The sequence below is a fragment of the Lissotriton helveticus genome, chromosome 6 (assembly GCF_964261635.1).
Source record: "Lissotriton helveticus chromosome 6, aLisHel1.1, whole genome shotgun sequence".
NCBI lineage: Eukaryota > Metazoa > Chordata > Amphibia > Caudata > Salamandridae > Lissotriton > Lissotriton helveticus.
Window position 1 is genome coordinate 643,147,166 of NC_136067.1, and position 22,243 is coordinate 643,169,408.

Sequence of the window (22,243 nt, forward strand, 5' to 3'; positions counted from 1 at the left end):
AATTGCTCTGGAATTCCCAGAGAAGGTGACTATTGATAGAAAAAGCCATAAACCCTACAGATGAAGGTGGAATGGGTGTGCCTAACTTAAGAGATGCATTATCTACCGGCTCAACTGTTTTAGATGGCACAATGGCTGGTGGTCAAAACTGACCGTGAACGACAAGATATCATGGCCATATCGGGAGACACAAACTTAATGAAAATACTATACACTAAACGTAAACTCAAAGGCCCCCTTCTAAGGACATTAAAACAATAAATGCCTGCTGGAATAGGTACTCCAAATTATAAGGGGAGATTAGACCTTATGCCCCAGACCTGCTGCTGCAGACAACCCCAAGTTTGTTAACAGTGGTGGACAAGCATGCAGTGCACCCACGGCATCAAGTGGCGATCATCACTGTGTGCGACTGGTATAGTGGAGACACACTCCTCACGTTTGACGAAATGGTCAAAGACTGCAGCCTACACAGAGGGCAATTTCATATACACAAATACAACGGTGGAAGAAATCAAGGAAACATGGGGTCAAGGTGGCACTGAACCAAAAACATCAGATGCACTGACCACACTACTGACTCATGAGATAACGTAAAAGGCAGTGATGTGTACGCATAGAGCCTTGGCCCCCACTTTTTAAACATCCATGACAGCGTAGAGGACACAGTGGGAACAGAAAACAGGGCAGATATTTCTGATACAGATTAGAAACGCATACGGGAGTACACTAAACAGTGAATAGAAATTGCAGATTTAAATTTACACAGTAGAATTATTTACGCTGTACATATCTGGCCAGAATGTACCCATGTGGTGTCTCAGTGTGACCTACATGCCTTGACACTTTGGCAGATTTATTTCACATGGTTTGGGAATGCCCTGGCATATGGACCCATTGGTCTAGTCCTCCCTCCTCGAAACGCTGACAGGGTGATCGCTGCACCAAACTATTTTAGTGTCTGCTGAGCAGATTCAGTAGATCGGCTAAGTCCAAACTTACATCCAAATTCACAGATTTGGCATTGCTCCCGGGTAAGCGCCGCATAGTGATGAGATGCAAAGCGACTAATCCCCCACCCCCAAATTGCACTGCTTTAAGGAACTCAGAAGACTGCGCACAGCAGAAGGAAAACACTACTTAGCAGCATACATCTGTTCTTGGCATATAGACCTGTAGATTTGTATACTTGTGCATAGATCGCCATCTGATGTTGAGCTTGGATGTTTGCACTTAAGTTTTTGTCTTGGAAGAAGTCTTTGTAGTCACGAGGTAGGTGACTCCTCCTTAGGACGATAGTGTGCAAGGGTATGGACTCCATTTCCAGATTTGTTTGCCATGGAGGGTTATGATGGAGTTAGTAGGAATTAGAAAAGGATGTCCTTGTGTAATATAGCTAAGTAAGATAGTACTGGAACATGTAGAGGTATCCGGGAAGGTGGGTGGGCGTATTCGAATATACAGCTCTACATGCCAAGAACAGATGCATACTGGTAAGAAGCATTTTCCATTCGAGGCATATAAGCTGTAGATTGTATATGTTATGTTAATAAATTTTTTAAAGCGCTCTGCTACCCAGAGGTGTCCTGGCGCTGTACACTACCATCTGAAACAAAGCTATGAACAACACAGTGGGCAGGAGCGGTTTATCTAAAAAGCCAGGTTTTCAATCCCTTACGAAACAAGAGCAGTTCTGTCCAGCTCCCTAAGGAGAAAGGAAGATTATTCCATGCCTTAGCAGCACATTAGCCAAAACTCTTTCCACCCCAGCTCTGTTTCGCCACGCGGGGGACAGAGACTTGTTTGGCTTGCATGGATTGAAGGGCCCTTCCAGGAACATACCATTGAAAAGAATGCTTCAAAAAATCAGGGCCAATACCATTTACGGCGTTAAATACCAGGCAAAAAGCCTTAAACTGAATCCGGAAGTCAACAGGGAGCCAGTGAAGTGCTCTAAGTTCTGCCCTACCTGAGGCGAATTTGGGAATTCCAGCAAGCAGTCTGGCTGCCGCACTCTGCACCATCTGGAGTCTTGCCAACTGCCCTTTCTGTATGTTAATAAAAAGTGCGTTGCAATAATCCAGGCGCGAGAGAATGAGTGCCGTGACTGCTATTTTCATACTGTCTTCCGGAAGGAGAAATTTGATCTTACGCAAAATGCGATGAACAAAACAACAGGAGGAAACAACCCCACTGACTTGATCGCAATACTGATAACCTCGATCTTCGCTGCATTGAGCTTAAGGCAGTTTGACGTCATCCATGCGGCAATGGCCTGCATGCAGTTGTGGCAATTTACACCAGTCTCTGCCTCAGTGCCTTTTTTAATAGATAACACAATTTGTGTATCATCGGCATATGAGGTTAGCTAGAAGCCAAATGATCTGTTTAATGGTGCTAATGGAGCGACATACACATTAAACAGTGTCGGACTGAGCGAGGAGCCCTGCGGGACTCCACAAGGGAGAGAAAAAGGCTTGGAGCTGTCCCTGCCCAGATCCACTGTTTGTGTTCTATTTGTCAAAAAAGACTTCAGGACTTCTGACTGTTATGTCTCGGAGAGGGAAGCCACAGAGTTAAACAAACCTACGGTTAGGAAACATTGCATGTTAACATCTGTCCCAGGTATGGAACCGTATCTCTTTTTGGTACACAAACCATACCATCGTTTCCTTCTAACAAGATTTCGTCTTGATCTGATTCCTTTTATTCTGGGTAATTTTAAAAACTGGACTAGACCTGAAAATGCTGATCCATGTGACTGCGATTATTTTTCTATTCAAGACACGACTCATTTTATCCTGTTCTGCGGTCATTATAAAGAGAGTAGGAAAAAATACTTGCTGCCTATACTGTGCAATATGGGTTTTACACAGGTAAAACCAGCTATGCTGTTCTTGCAACTTCTATCGAACTTAAAAGTGGCATTTCATGTTGCTAGTTTTTTGGTTGCTGGTGCACGTATAAATAAGCATCGATTTAGTATTAGGCACCCTGTCCCTGATTAATGTGTACCCTCTACATTTTATTGATTTTACTCTTTTTAAACATTATTGTATATTTTATTCTGTATAACGTGTTTTTAGGGTTTTTTTAATCAAAATTCTGATCTATATTATTATGTGTCATGATGAAATGTTCTCGTGTATTGCTCGCTCTTTTATGATTTTAAATAATCGAATAAAGATATTTGACTGACTGACTGACTTCAGGAGGGTCAGGCCTTGCCATGGACTTCGACCGCTGATAAACGATCCATCAACACTTTGTGATGGATCGTATCAAAAGCGGCCGAGAGGTCCAGCATGATGAGTATGGCTGTACCACCCTGATCCAAGGCCTGTCTGATCTCGTCGGTAGATTTTATTAGCGCCAGCTCAGTGCTGTGCTCTGAACGAAAACCAAACTGCGTGTTGTCAAGCAGGGCATTGGACTGAAGAAAGCGACTAAGTTGACCGTTCATAGCCCTCTCAATCATCTTACCCGGAAAAGGAAGACGAGAGATAGGTCTATAATTATTCGGGTCTATAGGGTCCAAGTTGGATTTTTTTTTGTAACGGCAAAATAGAAGCTATCTTCCAAGGGCCAGGAAAAAGACCCGAGTAAAAAATAAAAGCAAACAGTGGCGTAAGAGCTTTCCCCACAATTGCTGGTGCTGCTTTCATTACAGAAGCTGGGCAAGGGTCCAAAGGAGAACCAGACCGGATCTCTGAGATCAATTTAATTACTCCTTGCTGTTCCAGTGGAGTAAAATGATCGAATCTGGGGGAGCAAACCCTCTGGACAACACTTGCTGAGGGCCGCACCTCATTGGGGGTGAGAGTGAATGAGGAAAAAATATTTTCAACCTTTTGAGAGAAGAAAGTAGCCAGGGTCTCGCACAGTTCAGTATTGCTCTCAGTCTTTGGAATAGGGACTGTTGTAAGCGACTATACAGCAGTTACCTCCTAAGCGGTGGCTACCTGTATCTGTTGCAGTGGTTTGAAAAAGTGTTTGTAATACAGCCTGGCCCACACTAGCTCGTTGTTTTGCTTGCACATCTACACAATAGTGTTTTGTGAACATGTGTGGTGTAGACCAAGTTGCTGCTTTGCATACGTCATCTAGGGGAATGTTACCTACAAATACCATAGATGCACCTAGTTTACGTGTGGAGTGAGCCCTAGGGGGAATGGTTAAGGTGCGTTTGGCTTTGGCATATCATATTTGGATGCATTTAACAATCCACCTTGCAATCCCTGTTTTTGAGATAGGATTGCCTTTATGAGGTGGGGGGAAAGCCACAAAAAGTTGTTTAGTCTTTCTAAAGGATTTTGTTCTTTCAATCTAGTAAAGTATTGCTCTTTTTATGTCTAGCATGTGAAGAGCCTGTTCTGCTACTGAGTCTGGAGGAGGGAAAAACAATGGGAGTTCTGCAGACTGGTTAAGGTAGAAAGCACAGACGACTAAGTAGAAATTTTGAGTTAGTCCGCAGAACCACTTTGTTATGATGGATTTGTAGAAATGGTTCTTATATGGTTAGCGCCTGGGGTTCACTGACTCTTCTGAGAGAGGTGATGGCAACCAGGAAAGCTACTTTCCAGGTGAGAAATTGTAATTCGCATTTATGCATAGGTTCAAATGGGAGACCCATGAACCTGGTAAGTACCACATATAGGTTCCATACTGGAGAGGGTAGAACTCTAGGTAGACTTATTCTTTTAAGTCCTTCCATAAATGCCTTGATAGCTGGTACCCTAAACAAAGACAAGTGTTGCCTGTTTTGGAGATAGGCTGCTACTGCCGCAAGATGTAGTCTAATGGATGTATACTCTAGGTTACATTGTTGTAAATGCAAAAGGTAACAGATGATGTCTTGAATAGAAGCATCTAGTGGGTTGATTTTGTTATTTGTACAGTGAATTACAAATCTTTTCCACTTCGCGGCATAGCAAGCTCTGGTGGTAGGACGTTTTGCCTCTTTAACGATGTTCATGCAGCAAAACTCTGAGACTTCAGGTGCCAGATCGCAAGGTTGATTTGACTGGGATCTGGATGCATTATCTCTCTGTGGTTCTGAGAGAGCAGGTTGGATGAGAGGCGTAACTTTTGATGAGGAACTACTGATCGGTCCAAGAGGGTTGTGAACCATGGCTGTCGGGCCCATGTTGGAGCAGCCAGGATCATTGTGAGTGAACGCTGTTTGAGTTTCCGAACCACTAGCGGAATGAGTAGGAGAGGCAGAAAAAAGTAAGCAAATTTGCCTGACCAGTTCATCCATAGCGCATTGCCTTTGGACAATAGGTGTGGATACCTGGATGCGAAGCTTGGGCATTTTGTGTTTTGGTGTGTGGCGAACAGGTCTATTTCTGGGTGGCCCCACATTTGAAAAAATGGAAGCAGAACTTGAGGATGAAGTTCCCATTCGTGGACCTGCTATGTTTGGCGAATGAGTAGATCCGCAATTTGATTGTGTACTCCTGTGAGGTATTCTGCAAGGAGATATAGGATTTGCAGAGTGGCCCATCTCCGTATGCTGTGGGCTAGGTGTGAAAGATGCAGAGTGTGTGTTCCCCGCTGTTTTTGTATGTAGTACATTGCTGTCATGTTGTCTTTACGGATCAGGACAGCTTTGCTTATGAGGTGGAGTGGAAAAGATTTCAACGCTAGAAAGATCACCCACAATTCCAGGTAATTTATGTGCAACTGTTTTTGTTGAGGGTCTATATGCTCTGAATGGTATGGGTTTGAAGATGAGCTCCCCATCCGGTGAACAATGCATCTGCTGTTAGCACTGCCTGTGGAACCGGGTCGAGGAACGGCTGCCTTTTGGAAAGGTTTGTGTGTTCCAACACTGCAGAGAGCGATGGGTGCGGTTGTCTATCAATACCAGATCTGTTAGCTGACCTTGAGCCTGGTTCCACTGACGTGCCAATCACTCCTGTAAGGGACGCATTTGGAGTCGTGCATACGGGAAGATAAGAATGCAAGAGGCCATCATCCCGATTAGCTGCATGAACACTCGCGCTGGTAGCGAGTGTTGAGGCTGAAAATTTGCTATTAGAGCTTGTATGGTGCTTATCCTGGTTGGGTTGGGGTATGCTAGAGCTTTTGAAGTGTGTATTGTAGCCCCGAGATACTGTTGTATGTTGGAGACCGGATTTGGTGAGGTTTACCGTCAATCCCAAGTCGTGAGGCAGTTGGATTGTTTTGTGTGTTGTTGCACACAGCCACTATGTGACTTGAAATTTATGAGTCAGTTGTCCAGATAAGGGAAGACATGAATGTGCTGTCTTCTTAAGTGGCTGCAACTACTGCGAGGTACTTGGTGAAGACTCTGGGTGCTGTAGTCTCCCTGAATGAGAGGACCTTGAATTGGTAGTGTTGACCATCTAAAACGAACTGAGATATTTCCGGAGAGCGGGGTGAATGGGAATATAAAAGTAGGCATCCTTTAATTCGAGAGTGGAGAGAAAGTCGCCCTGTTGAAGTAGTGGGAGCACCTGTTGGAGAGTGACCATGTGGAAGTGATCCAACAATGTAGAGGTTTAGTGGTGTGAGCTCCAATATGGGCCTGAGAGATCCTCTGTAGTCTCCGCGAAAGTATAATTTGGAGGACATTTGAGTGGGGCTCTTATAGAACGTAGAGGGATGTTCTGAGCCAATGGTTTTGGAGCCAGCTCTGTAGAAGGAGCGGCGAAAAAAACCTCCAGGGGAAGGGAATTGTAAGGTCTCGATGGACTTAGCAGTTTCGTATCTTGTTTCATCTTTTCTAAAGATGTGTCAACTGAGGGCCCGAAAAGATTCTCTTGATCAAAGGTCCGATTTAGAATAGCAGATTGTACCTCTTCTTTGAATCTGGAGACTCTGAGCCAAGCGTGCCTGCGCAACAAAACGCTAGTGTTAATGGCACGAGATGCGGTATCAGCCGGGTCAAGCGCATATTTACTTGAGAGGTTTGTGATCAATTTCCCCTCTTGTATAAGGTTGTTGGCCTTTGTTTGTACTGGTCAGGAAGGTGTTCATGAGCTTTTCAAGCTCGTCATAGTGAGCCCTGTCGTACCTGGCCAATAAAGCTTGGGCATTGGCAATCTGCCAATGATTTGCAGCCTGTGACAATACATTTACCAGATGCGTCTATTAGCTTGGAATCCTTATCAGGAGGGTGGGGGTGGGTTGGGTGGTCGCCTGTACTCTGAGTTTTCCCTCTTGCATGCATTAGGCACCACAAGAGAATCCAGAGGGACCTGACCTTTATTATGAATTGGGTCATTGGGAGCAGCCTTCTGCTTTTTATCTATCCTGGTGTTTAAAATCTTGGCTCTGACAGGGTCCTTAAAAACTTCGGGGTATGTTTGAGCATGCCTTTTAACATTGGCAAGGTGTGAGTGGACTTTGAGAGAGTGCAAAATCATCCACACAGGGATCAGGATGTAACTGTACCCCGTGGTATTGGGAAGCCCTATTGATAAGTTGCGCAAACTCAATATTGTCATCTGGTGGTGATGGCCTAGATCAGGGGGTACTCACAGTACGGCCCGCGGCGGCCCGGCAAGCCTTCCTGGGCGGCCCGCGGACATTGCAGACACCTGTGTTTAAAATTAAATAAATTAAATCGTGTTCGCAAACACAGCCGCAGCAGCGCGGACTCAGACTCTGCTCTGTGGGGGTCCGGGGGATTCCAGTGATTGTCAGAGGGGAGCTGCAGGGGCCTAAGAGGTGAAATTCAACAAAGCCTAATTAACATGTAAATGGTCTTTTAAAGACCCATGAAGTACTTGGTGCGGCTGTGTGCGCGTGGCCGGGGAAGCCGTCTCAGCCCGGGCTGACACACACACAGGTGAGAGGACAGAGAGGGAGGGAGGGAGACACAGAGGGAGGGAGGGAGACACAGAGGGAGGGAGACACTGAGGGAGGGAGGGAGACACTGAGGGAGGGAGGGAGACACGGAGGGAGACACAGAGGGAGGGAGACACTGAGGGAGGGAGGGAGACACGGAGGGAGAGTGGGAGACTGGGAGGGAGACACAGAGGGGGAGTGGGCGACTGGAAGGGAGACAGAGGGAGACTGGGAGGGAGACACAGAGGGAGAGTGGGAAACTGGGAGGGAGACACAGGGAGAGTGGGAGACAGGGGGGAGACACAGAGGGAGGGAGGGAAACAGAGAGTGGGAGACAGGGAGGGAGACAGAGAGGGAGGGAGGGAGGGAGACACGGAGGGAGGAAGACCGAGGGAGGGAGGGAGACACAGAGGGAGAGTGGGAGACAGGGAGGGAGACACAGAGGGAGAGTGGGAGACACGGAGGGAGGGAGACACAGAGGGAGGGAGGGAGACACAGAGTGAGGGTGGGAGACAGGGAGGGGGGGAGGGAGACAGAGGGAGGGGGGAGGGAGGGGGGAGGGAGACACGGAGGGAGAGTGGGAGACAGGGAGGGAGACAAGAGGGAGAGTGGGAGACTGGGAGGGAGACACAGAGGGAGTGGGAGACTGGAAGGGAGACAGAGGGAAAGGGAGACTGGGAGGGAGACACAGAGGGAGAGTGGGAGACAGGGAGGGAGACACAGAGGGAGACTGGGAGACAGGGAGGCAGACAGAGGGAGGGAGGCATGGAGGGAGGGATACACAGAGGGAGGGAGGGAGAAAGAGGGAGGGAGGGAAACAGAGTGGGAGACAGGGAGGGAGACACAGTGGGAGACAGGGAGGGAGACACAGAGGGAGCGTGGGAGACAGGGAGGAGGGAGACACAGTGGGAGAGTGGGAGACAGGGAGGAGGGAGACACAGAGGGAGAGTGGGAGACAGGGAGGAGGGAGACACAGAGGGAGAGTGGGAGACAGGGAGGAGGGAGACACAGAGGGAGAGTGGGAGACAGGGAGGAGGGAGACACAGAGGGAGAGTGGGAGACAGGGAGGAGGGAGACACAGAGGGAGAGTGGGAGACAGGGAGGAGGGAGACACAGAGGGAGAGTGGGAGACAGGGAGGGAGACAGAGGGAGAGTGGGAGACTGGGAGGGAGACAGAGGGAGAGTGGGAGACTGGACGGGAGACACAGAGGGAGAGTGGGAGACAGGGAGGGAGATACAGAGGGAGAGTGGGAGATACAGAGGGAGAGTGGGAGACAGGGAGGGAGACAGAGGGAGAGTGGGAGACAGGGAGGTAGACACAGAGGGAGGGAGGGAGACTGGGAGGGAGACAGAGGGAGAGTGGGAGACAGGGAGGGAGAGAGAGGGAGGGAGACAGAGGGAGAGGGAGGGAGGGAGAGAGAGAGGGAGAGAGAGAAAGATGTGTGTATGCTGGGTCTGGTGGCTCAGTGGACGAAGGTGTCTGCTGCAGGGACCTGTGTTTAACCTCATGGTCACAATTTTTGTTTGCTTTAGCCCCGCCCCCTCTGACCCCACCCCCACCGGTGCGGCCCTCAGCCACAAACCACACTGTAAATTTGGCACCCGATATAAAGTTTGTGAGTACCCATGGCCTAGATGGATAGAGGTCCGGGTCATTATGTGGGTCTGTGTTGTAGTCATCCCAAGGGTCTACCTCGTGTGGGATGGTATGTGCATCATCATTCCCATGTGGATCTATATTCCCACCCCCATCGGTATGATCATCCTCAGTATCTGATGTTTCAGGTGAAACAATATGTTGTGGGGAGTGTGGTGGAGAAATGAGAAGATTTGGATCAGCTGGAGGAGGAGAAGGAGGTGGAGAGGTGTTAGTACTCATCTCCTTTCTTTTCAATGGTATTTCAGATTCCTCTGAAGTGTCCAGTTTCCTCTTTTTTGGAGGCCTGGCAACGACTTTGCCAGTCGCTGGATCAATAGAAAGTATTTTTTGTTTTTGATCCAAAAAAACAGGTACAGTTGGCGTGGGTAAAATGTATTTTTTCGGTGCCGAAGATTTTAGGTCAAAATGTTCTTTGGACTAAGTCTGAGGCTTTCTGTGGGGTCTTGGACTCTTTAGGTTTTTTTTCTAGCAGTTTGTGACTCCGAGACTTTTTTCGGTTCAGACTATTTTTTCGTCTCCGAAGATTTTTTGGGTTCCGAATGTGTGTGTTTGGTATGTTATGTTGCCGAGGGCTTTGGCGTCGAGGCTGTCTTCGGTGTTGACGAAGAAGGGTGTGGAACATCTTTGGTCTTGAGCTTAGGTGTCGAAGGTGATTTTTCGGCACTGGAATGAGGTTGATCAAGCCCGAGCCGGAAGGCTTACCTTTAGGTTTCATAGCCGGGCTGTCTGAGACATGTAGCCGGTGTCGACTCGGGGACGAGGGTGTTACCGGAGCCTCAGGTTTAGTTTTGGTTGGGAGAGTGATTTCGATACTCACGGACCGTTGAGCCGGGGTGACTGTTTCGTCTTGGACGTCGGAGTCGGCGGCTTTGGAGCTTGAGATGTCTTCTTCATAACCTTGTTGCCCTGGCTGGACATTGGTATCTGCTCGGAAAATGTCCGGAATAGAGCTGCTTCTGCAAGACATTTCGTGACGTCGAGCCCGACGATCACAGATGGTTTTCTTTGACCTGAAAGATGAACAGGACTCACAGTTCTTGTCTTTGTGGTCCGGGAGAGGCAGAGGATAAAGACCTTGGGCAAATCAGTGTGTGGGAACTTAGCACCATACCCGGGGCATTTTTTTAAAGGAGTCCTTTCCATTGACTGCACGCGTAGTCGGAGCAGATAGGCCCAAAGGCCCGCATCGAGGATCGAGGTCGAAGAGTTTGTTTTTAAAGATGTGCGTCGAATAGGAAAAGCAATCGAGACATTAACGTCGAGTGGAGAGGGATTGCGCGTCAAAGGGAGATTAGAAACCAATATTGACCCGGAGCGCAGCAAATCCCATCAGAACTCGATGGCGGGAAAAACAATCTGGAGATGGAGTCGATGCCCATGCGCACTATCGTCCTAAGGAGGAGTCACCTACCTCATGACTACAAAGACTTCTTGCAAGACAAAAACAAAGTGCAAATATCCGAGCCCAACACAAGATGGAGATCTATGCACAAGTATACAATTTACAGCTCATATGCCTTGAACATCAGTGTTATGATACGCATACAGGGACAGAATGGGGGTGGAGGACAGGGGTGGCTGGAACGCCCTCCACCAAATGGGACACAATACTACTAGTGTTACAAGATAAGTCAAATGATATGCCCCTCTAAATCCAGAAATGAAACACATTTGGCGCTGATATTAAGGACTTTTCAAAGATCCATTACGGACTTCTACCGAGCTGTAACAAATGTAAACCAATGTCGCAATATAATATAATAACTTGTGTGATTGCAGGCTTGGGGTACTAAGGAGCACTACAAACGGAAGCACATGGGGCAGAAAAGGGAAATGCTGTAAGATAAACAAAACAGGACAAAAGACAAGTCCAAGTTTTATATGAGGTTCTCATAAGTTTAACTTCAGTAACACCCAGCTCACATGACGCAAGATTTCTAGAAATCCACTGTACAAGATATGTGATTATATTTTCACAAATGATATGCAACAGTGCTAATGATAACTGTTGAATCTATGTTAAAATATTAATAAAGAGGTATTACAAATGGAAACAAAGTCTTCTAGCAGGACATGTGTGCAGGAGGATAATCACTTCCCATGGGTTTCTCATCAATTCCAGAAACCCTTGCCACACCAAAGTGTAATACAAGACAACAATGACTCCCTCGGGGGAAGCTTTAAAGCCTATGCTTCCTAACATAGCTTTGGAAGGACTAGCTTTAAAGTTTCACCTGAGGGAATCACGGTTGTCTTGCATTACTGTATACCCAGGTTAACAGGAATACTGGCTTGGCCTTTATTATTTTAGCACCCAAATCACAATGTAAAGCAACTAATAAAACAATGACACCTGTTGTCTTCCTATAGCAACTAGGAAGGTCTCAGTGCTGTGATCCAAATAACAAAAGGAGCATTCAATGAGGTCAGAAAACAACCTATTGTGCTAGGACTTTGTTTACTCTTCTACCGATTGTTGTGCCCTGTCTATGTTGTGACTTGCGTCCCCTTCCCGCCGCTGCTGCCCCTGCGGCCCCTCCCCCTGACAGTCGCCGCTCCAGCCTCCCTGCTGCATGTCCCGCCCCCTTTTCCCCATTTAATGGCGGCCGCTGCTGGAGAGTGTGAGCAGGGCCTCTGACCGCTGGTCTGAGGCCTGCTCTCTCCCCCCAGCAGCTCCGCTGTGTGTTCCTCTGCCGCTGACCCCGACCTCCACCTGGTAGGTGTTCGAGGCCACAGTCGGTCCGCTCTGTGCCCCGCTCCGCTTGGTCATTGACCGTATCCTTGGCCTCTTGTTGTGCCTGTAGTTTTGTCTTTTGGTTAATTTAATTCTGTTTTATTTTTAACTCTGTTTACTCTTCTACCTATCGTTGTGCCCTGTCTCTGTTGTGCCTTGCATCCCCTTCCCGTCGCTGCTGCCTAACCCCCTGACAGTTCCCTGCTCCTGCCTCCCAGCTGCACGTCCCACCCCCTTCTCCGTTTAATGGCGGGCGCGCCACTGGCGCACCAAAGGAAAGCCTATTTGCGCCCGCCTCCGGACCGCGACCAGCGCCAGGAACCCTGGATCTCTGACCATCCACCGCTACGAGGCTACGGCCCTCCTTGCACTCAACCCCAAAAGGCAACACAACTGCCAGTAGGCCACCCTGAAAGCAACCCACAGCCAGTTCTCCTGCCGCCAAACCTTCAGCACCTCCCCCGCCGCCAACTCCGCAGACGCCCTAAGATGCAACCTCCTCAACGTGCGTTCCATGCACAGACACACTGTAGAGATCTAGAACCTCCTGGAGACCCTCTCACCCGACGTCGCCTTCTTTACAGAAACCTGGACCAACGCCTCCTCCTCCCCTGAAATCGCCATCCCGGACAGATGCAAGATCCAGAGGAAGGAGCGCCCCAACCGCCCGGGAGGAGGACTCACCATTGTGCAAAAAAAACTCCCTCTAACTTCACCTCAAGCGACACCTTCCCCATGGCGGAACACCTGCACTTCCAGATCCAGATCAGCCCCAACGCCACACTCTGCGGCACCCTCGCCTACAGACCCCCCCGGACCCAGGTCTTCTTCGTTGACACAATCACAAACTCATCGCACCCCAAGCCATTGCCTCCATGGACTACATACTGATCGGAGACCTAAGCTTCCACCTCGTCAACCACAGTGACCCCAACTCCACCACACTCTGGGACAACGTCGCCAACATCGGACTGGACACTTCCTCGTTGACAAACCCAAACCGCCCAAACCTGGCCCTCGCGCCCCAGAACTTCATGCTTAGATCTCCATCCCCGCAGACAAGCTCACCTTGCTACAGAACTCCGACAGACAGTGTCCCAGGAAAGCCGCCTGGTTCACTACTGACCTCCAAGCCAGACGCACCTGCAGATGCCTCAAGAAGAACTGGAGAAACAACAAGACACCTGAAACCCACTCCACCTACAACAATGCCATGACAGGATACCCCCAACGCATCAGAACCACCAAAATCCTCGCCAACTCCAGCAACTCAAAGGGACTCTTCAGCGTCATTCAAGAATTCACCAGCCCCCCAGAGAAGCTACGGACATCACCCCTTCCCAGGACCTCTGCAACAAGCTTGGATTCTACTTCCACCTGAAGATAAAAAAACCTCTACGACAACTGCAACGACCTAACACCTGACTACGCAACCATCCCGCCCTCCAGCAACACCAGCCAGCCCACCATCTCCTTCTGGACACCGATCATGACCGAAGAGACCACCAGTACCATGAAAGGCATCCACTCAGGGGCCCCCACAGACCCCTGCCCACTGCATATCTACCACAGACCAGCCACAGCCATCATGCCAGAACTACAACGCACCATCAAATCCACCTTCAAGACCGGCATTTTCCCCAAAGATTGGAAATGCACAGATGTCAGACCCCTGCTGAAGAAGCCCACAGCAAATCCCATGGACCTCAAGTACTACTGGGCCATCTCACTCCTCTCCTTTGCGGCAAAAGTTGTTGAGAAGTCTGTCAACGCAGAACTAACAAGCTTCAATGAAGACAACCTCATCCTTGACCCTTCTCAATCCAGATTCCGCAGCAACCACACACTGAGAGCAGACTGCTACCTTTTCTCTCCAAACCCACCAAAATCAACTACGGAGTGCCCCAGGGATCATCTCTCAGCCCAACCCTCTTCAACGTATACATGGCCCACCTCGCAGCTATCGTCAGACAGCACGGCCTCAGCATAGTATCCTACAGCGACGACATCCAGCCTCCCTCACCAAAGACCCCACCACCACTAGACTCAACTTCCAGGAAGGAATGCAGATTGTTGCAACCTGGATGAGCAACAGCTGCTTGAAACTAAACTCTGAGAAAACAGAAGTCCTCCTTCTCGGAACCACCCCATCAGCATGGGATGACACCTGTTGGCCCACCGCCTTCAGCAGCTCCCGACCCCCACAGACCATACAAGAAACCTTGGCATCGTACTCGACTCCTCCCTCTCCATGAACTGACAGGTCAACGCTGCCACCTCCTGCTGCTACAACACCCTCCGTAAGACATTCAAATGGATACCCCCACATACAAGGAAGACAGTCACCCACGCACTCATAACCAGCAGACTAGACTACAGAAATGCCCTCTACGCCGGCATGACCAAGTCTCTACTCCACAAGCTCCAAGTGATAGAGAACACCTCCGCCAGACTCGTCCTCTGCATCCCCCGACACTAACACATTAGTCAACACCTTCATATCTCCACTGGCTCCCCATCGAGAAGAGTCACCTTCAAGATGCTCACCCACACCTACAAATGCATCCACCACACTGGACCCCAATACCTCAACAATAGAATCATCTTCCACGTACCCAAAAGAGGCCTCCGATCCGACAACCTTGCCGAGACCTCATGCACCCATAGAGCCAAAGCAGGGGCAAGAGCCTTCTCCTACATCGCGGACCAGACCTGGAACGAGCTCCAGATTTACAGACGCGCCCCATCCCTGAACACCTTCAGGAAGGCGCTCAAGACCTGGCTCTTCAGCTGAACACAATTGCGGACCCCCCAAAACCTTAAGACCCTTGCGGGTAAGTGGTGCGCCAACAATCTCCCTGACTGATGATCGTATACAGGGGTTATGATATGACTTAAGTAGTGACAGTTAAAAAAGATGAATTCACAGGTACGAGGAAGCACCTTTAAGGCACCTATGCAGCTCCCTGACCAAAGATGCTCAGGTGTTCAATTAAGGATGACTAATAATCTTTCAGATCTGCTATTTTTTTATGGGACTATTTTAAGACAAGCAGAAAATACGCAGTATCTATTAGATTATTGTGCATCTCAGCCAAAAAAAAAAAAAAGCATATTACACACAACATAAACGTCCAAGCCACAGCTTTCATTAAAGATGTATTTTGAGATTTAGAACATTTTTTACTTCGAGGCCTATGTTTCTTTTATTTACAAAATGTGTCATGTTTTAATGTCAAAACACAAAAGATAATACAAAATTTTGTAAGATTACCTCTTCTTCAGAGTCTGACAACACTTTCTTCTTCATGCTGTTGTACAATGGAATTACATCATAGCATGTTTGGTCCCTGAAATACAAAGAAAAGCTTGCCACTTACTTTGCCTCTTCTGTTGCTAAATTGCTATTAACTAGGTAATGTGTAGATGAATCTTTATCATACATTTCAAGATTCAATACATTTACTTATTCTAGAAAATTATCTATCTGCTACTGTTCTATCCATAATTCTAGTCTGAGTCAACATTTGTGTACAATATTTGGAAATCATACTAATTTAGAGACACTGATAGAAATCTACAAACTGACCCCTAAAGGCGGTAATGGAGGAGGACATTAGTTCTGCCTCAGTTTTTCACAACTCTTGGGCCAGGACAGATATAAAGTAGTACAAAAGTAATAATTTCAACATAAATATACTACTGTTTGCCCGAAGATACTAAAGAAAATATACTTTTAACAAGAGGCAATGCAGAAGATTTACAACGACACTGCAAGAAAATGTGTATCCATGACAGTTTTCAAAAACAAGTCTCTTCCGATTTTAGAAGATGCTCCTTTTCATGAATCACTTACAAAGCATGATCACATAACGAGGTGGGACTGGGGTAGTTAGTCATGCACCAAAACATTCTTCGCAACATACTCGAATGGTAACTCCTATCTCACCTCCACATAAAGAGATAATGCCTACTCAAGATATGAATTGAAAACAAAGTTGACACTTGGCAGATGTTAAGGGAGGAAAACGTTTAACGCCTTAACCGCGGTGGCAATTCCGCTGCTGTGCGGGCGTTCTAAAGGGTGGACGGGGCTGCAACGGCCAATGGTCATTCGCAGCACCAGGGAGTGAGTGCTCCATCCATTTCTCTGGACCAATGAACTCTCAAACTATCAAGGACAAGACAAAAAACTAGTCATCGACTCTGAAAGGCTAAGTCCTCTGCAAACAGAAACTAGAACTTGAGAGTCTGAGGTTCCATACTAAGTATGAAAAAGAAACAAGTGATGGAAGGAATGCTGGACAATGCAAGCATTCACCCCCAGTTACAAGGATCTGGGTTTAATCCATCCTTCTTTTGCTCACCACACAACCCCAGTTTGGACCCAGCCATATGCAAATCAGTCTTGACCCTGTTCTTTATGGTAACAGTCCAGCCCAAACTGCCAAGCCAGGTCCTCCCTGGACCGGAAACAAGCAGCCTGGGACCGGTTTCAGGGCATCACCATTCATCAGCGAGGCTAGCTTGAATCCAGTGGTGTCGTGAGCACAGGACCCACATCTGGGCATACCCTTCCCACTTAGGGTGACATATGCAAAAGAAACAATTGATGGAAGGAACGCTGGACAATGCATTCTAAGTAACCATGACTCAGAGAAGTAAAGATGAGATGGAATCAAGAAGGCAGGAAGCAAACCTATATGGAAATGATGGAACTCTGGCAGCAGTGTTGCTAGATATCAAGGCTTAACATTTAAAACTGCTCGATCTCGATTTAAAAAAAAAGTAGGTCGAAAAGCATAAAGAGCATACTATTAGTTTACCTTCCTAGCAGAAGTAATAGCTACAAGAATAACAAGTTACTTACCCTCGGAAATGTCTTCTCTGGTAAAGACTATCTCGCCACAGATGCCTTACCTTAGAATTATCCCCAGGAGTCAGACTGGACCCAGAAATTTTCAAGCAGGCCCCCTGCATGCCAGTAGGTGGCGTCGTGCAGCTCCGCCTCGGCCGTGCCAGAAGTGACATACACTCGGCGTGCTGATATTAGCTAATTTTCACGGCTTTCCACGCCAGGAGGGAGGAGCCATGACAAACACTGACAACTGGAGTGAGTTGCTATGGCCCTTTGTAAGGAGAAGCCCTTATTCATTAATCAGATCATAGAAAGGGGAGGATGGGTAAGGAATCTGCGGATATAGTCTCTGCCAGATAAGGTATTACCGAAGGTAAGCAACCCGTTCATCAAATAGAGACTTCTAGCCGCAAATTCCTTACCTTATAATAGATATCCAAGCAATGCCTCTCTGGAGGCGTGTCTGCAAACCCACCTTAGACCAGAAAATCCTGCAGAACCGAACGGGCAAGTTGCTCATCCAGACGAATTTGACTGTCAAGGCAGCAGTGCTTTTTGAACATGTGCAGAAAAGCCCACATTGCAGCCTGACCGATGTGCAGAACTGGAACTACGCAAGCTAATGCAGTGGTCACAGCTTTGGTTTTGGTAGAATGAGCATGCAAGCCCTCAAGGTTGTTGCTTTTAGGCTAACGTGTAGCAGAATTTTATGCAGAGCCCAATCCATCAGGAGATGGTTTGTTTCTGCACAGCCTTCTTTTTGGTGGCCCCAACCTACCCTACGAAGAGTTGGTAATCCACCAAGAATTCTTTTCTGCGGTCAAGGTAGAATAACAACGCTCTTTTTGAACCTAGATGGCTGAGTCCTTAGAATAATGATGAATGTCAAAAAAGGCAGGCAGGGTGGTCGTCTGTCAGGAGAAAAAGTCATTTAAGGTGGGTGGATCAAGAAAGCCTGCAACTTGCTGACCATCCCAGCCAGCCAATGTAATGTCCACCAGAAAGGCAGGCTTGATGGTTAGTAACCGAAGAGGGCAGTTGTGTAACGGCTCAAAGGGCGAGCACATCAGGAAGATGAGGTTCAAGTCCCACTGGGGGTATGATGAATGGCAGGAGGGTGGGGGAGAGGGAGGGGGGGGCGGGGGGAGACATGTGTTGCCAACCTTTGGAGATTCCCGTCACAACTGGCGACTTAAATAATGTTTGGTCTGGCAACCACAAAAATGTAGAAATGGCTGACAGATAGCCCTTTACTAACTAACTAACTCTCCTGGGCCAACAAAAGAACACATAATAGGACCTAAGAAAGAGGAGCAGATAAGGGATAAATGCTTTTTGATGCTCACCATGTCAACATGTGTCCATCAGCAGGCGTATACAGATTTGGTAGTGGATGCCTAGCTGTCAAAATAACATAGATTGAGAGAAAAGTTTAAATCTGTCAACTGTCACCGCTCAATCTCCACTCATGAATGCAGAGTGTGTGTAGGTTCAGGTGCAGAGCCCTTCTCTGTTGCTACAACAGAAGATCCTATGAAGAGGCGGCTTGACCAGTGGACCGATGCTCATGCTTACCAGCTCGGTATACCAGACTCTCTGTTGCCAATCCAGAGGCAAAAGAATGACTTGGGCCCGGTTGTTCCTGATTTTCTTGAGATCTCTGGTCAGAAGAGGTACTGGCTGAAAGTACCTCTTCTGACCGGAGCTCCACTCAAGACAAAGTGTCTCTGAGAGCGAGCTGCTTTAAAAACTACAGCACGCCGAACTGCTGACATTGCACGTTCTTGGCAGTGGCGAACTGATCTAACAAAGTCTCTCCCCATTCTTCAAAGAGGCCTTGCACCACCTCCAAATGGGGACGCCATTCGTGTTTTATTAGGCATCGATGGCTCAGTTCATTCGTCCTTGCATTCAGAGAGTCTGCCAGGTGTTAAACCACCAGGGAAATGCCCAGGTGTTCCAACCATGCCCACAGATACAGCACCTCTTGGAAAAGGGTCGAAAACCCACCCGCCCTGCTTGTTGCAGTACCACATGGCGGTGGTGTTGTCTGTGAACACCTGCACTAGCTTTCCCTTGATAGAGGGTAGAAAGGGCTTCAATGCCAAGCAAACTGCCTGAAGCTCCAACAAATATATGAGGAGTCCAGAATTTGCCAGAGACCAGAGTTCTCTGATCTCCACCTCTCCCCGATGACTGCCACAGCCCAGTAGTGACATATCTGTCACTACAGTCCGCTTTGGTTTGGGAAGGAAGAGGGGCTGCCACTGACCCAATCGCAGTTCTTTCGTCACCGTGTAGGAAAGTAGGATCTGCTTATGGTTACCCCCTCTTTTTGCTTGATGTTACACTGTTTTCGACTAGTCTGATTAGGATCCTGCTAATAAGGACCCCAGTCTATCTGCTTTCTCCCTAAACATATTATGCCACGTACTTGGGTACACTCCAGATTGGATACTGGGGTACCCTTGTCAGTCCCTAGTATATGGTACACATGGCATTGGTACCCCAGAGGCCTCCCATAGGCTGAGGCATGTATTATGCCACCCATGAGATGCCATGCAAAATGGAACTATATGCCTGCCATTGTAGCCTGTGTAAGATGGCGCATGCATCAGTTACTCCACTAGCAGGCCTTGACAATCCTGAAGGCAGGGTGCTGAGTTGTATGTGAGAGGGTGCACCTGAATGAGCAGAGCACCCCTGCAGCCTTTGGAGACCATTCTTCCGGGTCGTCGGTGATGCAGCCAGACATGTAGGTAGAGGTGCATTATAATGCTCACGTAAAATGCTATCTCGAAAACAGCTGCAAAAAACATGTCGTGTTTGCGATCAAACACCTTAGAATCATACCTCCACACCGGTAACCGATGTGGGAGGTATGAGTTCACCCTTCTGAATTGAGCTTCGTGGGATCCCTGGTCTTTCCGGTACCAGCTTTCTCGAGCCTGATAGCACAAAATGGTTGCTGCCAACCAGAGACACATTTCTGCCCTCCTGCTGCTGAGCGAAGCTCGAGCAGGGGAAGGCAGGACAATAGGCATCCTGTCACAGGGAGGTGTGACCACCTCCCAGACAGGATTTAGTGTATTGGGGCTGAGTGGGTGCACTTCCCTTTTATTTTTTTAAACAATATTTATTCAGTTTTTCCAAAAAACAAACAGCCCAGACCCTCCCTCCACCCCCTGTCAGACAGGAATATAGATTCAGATTAATTATATCATTATCTATCATCTTATTCCAAAATACAATCCATTATGATAGCAATTACATACATCATCATCTTTAGATAGAATTCTACATAACATTGCGTTAACGGGGATGAATAATCTTACGCTATTTACGCGCTACTTTGAGATTGACTCCAATCCAGTAGGGGGGTCCAGATCTTCACTCCTCTTCTATGCATTTTTCTACCCTTTCTTTTATAAATGGCAACTTCTAAATTAGAGATTGTTAACAACCTGGCTAACCATTGCTGGAATGATGGGGGATTAGGGCCCAACCATGCGGATGCGATACACATTCTTAAAACCGCCATGGCAATAAAAATACATTTGTGTCCTGCACTTCCAAAGTGCCTGAAAGTCTGCACGAGGGGCACACTTGGTGTCCCTGTGCATAGTCCGTTGGCTCCTGCTCTGGCGCGAAACTGGACAAAGACAGTGGAGTATCCTCCCCACTGTCCTGACCCTCCCCTGGGAGGGTCTCCTGAATCTGACAAATCCTCTACCGTGGGTACTAATGGCTTACCTGGCTGTAGGACCCTAGATTCAACATGGACAAGATTCTGACCGAGAAACCACTGACCTTCGACCGTCTGGACACTCTGGACTTTGACTGGGCCAGAATTAGTCTCCCTCTCCGTCCAAAGCATTGTCTGTGCCTGTGCACCACACAGGCTCTGTGCAGGACCTGTGGAGCATCAAGGACAAATGAAGTTATCTCCTTTGGGGTGAAGGAGTCACTTCCCAGCATTCGCAGGCAACGTAACACAACTGACCGGTTTGCTGATCCTGAGCTGCTGTGAACTTCGAAGGCTCTAGCAACACAGGAAGTGGGTTTCTACATTCCTTGAGGTTGAGTTGCCCTCTCACCAAGAATGAGACCAGTCCCCCATCGTGTGGACCGCATATCCCGAACCCCTGTGCACCGCGTACTTTTGCAAGTGCATATGCTTGTTAGCGTTTCCCGAACAAGTGCATTGGGCTACTAATAGCCCCAACCTCTGGGCACATTTCCACCAAAGAAATCGGAAACCTCTACACAAGAAATAAACACTTGTGTGCTTTACGGTAAGTGTGGTACAACCGATTCTAAAGGTGGAGGGTCACTCTTTTCTCACTGAACTATTAATATATTTTCTCAGAAATTAGACACTGTTTGAGAGAGGCATAGCAAGATATGCACCCACAGGGCTCCCTCCTCCTTGCTATTACAACCAATTGTTCACTAGGGGCTCCTGCTCTAGTCCCATTAAAGGTCTCTTTAAACTACACTATTGGGCCAAGATGCCCAACTCTGCACATAATTACTCAGTTCTCTGCTTAGATACTATCACTATATCGCTCAGAATGATCTTTTGTCATTTCTAAAGAGCATGTATCTTCTGCATAATTATCCGGATATAATATTGTGCTTACTATATGGCATTCCTATATGTTTCTTATGTCCACATACGGAACAATACCTACAGCCCCTGACATGACAATTTGTATGTATATACATACACACACACACACACATATATATATATATATATATATATATATATACACACACATCTCTTTAGTCTGTGCAACATTACCAATTTTTAGACATGCCTTACTGTCAATCTAATTATTATTTGTTGTATTTGTATCCACCTTTAGCACCTCTTCCCAACAGATAAGACCGACAGTACTGAAAAATTGGACGATTCTTAACTCAGGAAGCCTCAAGATGGAAAAACCTTTGTTTTCCTTTGGGCGGAGTCAGAATCTAAAGGACCTTTTGATCCACACGAAACCTAGGGCACCACATATGGTGGGTATAAGAACCACCACAACAGGGCTCCCTCCGGTCGTGGGCCATTTTAAATGTGGAGCATGTAGTGTATGTCATCTCACTACCAACACTAAAAGTATTGACATTGGCCTGTCCACACCTTGGGAACAAAGAGGGCACACGAATT

General features: G+C 47.6%; 1 protein-coding gene across 2 annotated transcripts in view; it reads right to left on the reverse strand.

The window, feature by feature from the left end:
• PHIP (PHIP subunit of CUL4-Ring ligase complex) overlaps positions 1 to 22,243 on the reverse strand; it is a 2,061,705-nt gene that overhangs the window by 513,934 nt on the left and 1,525,528 nt on the right. For both annotated transcript variants that reach the window (XM_078648101.1, XM_078648100.1), the window contains exon 33: positions 15,487 to 15,562. In XM_078648101.1, coding sequence (XP_078504227.1) covers positions 15,487 to 15,562 — 76 coding nt within the window. The remainder of the gene's footprint in view (positions 1 to 15,486; positions 15,563 to 22,243) is intronic.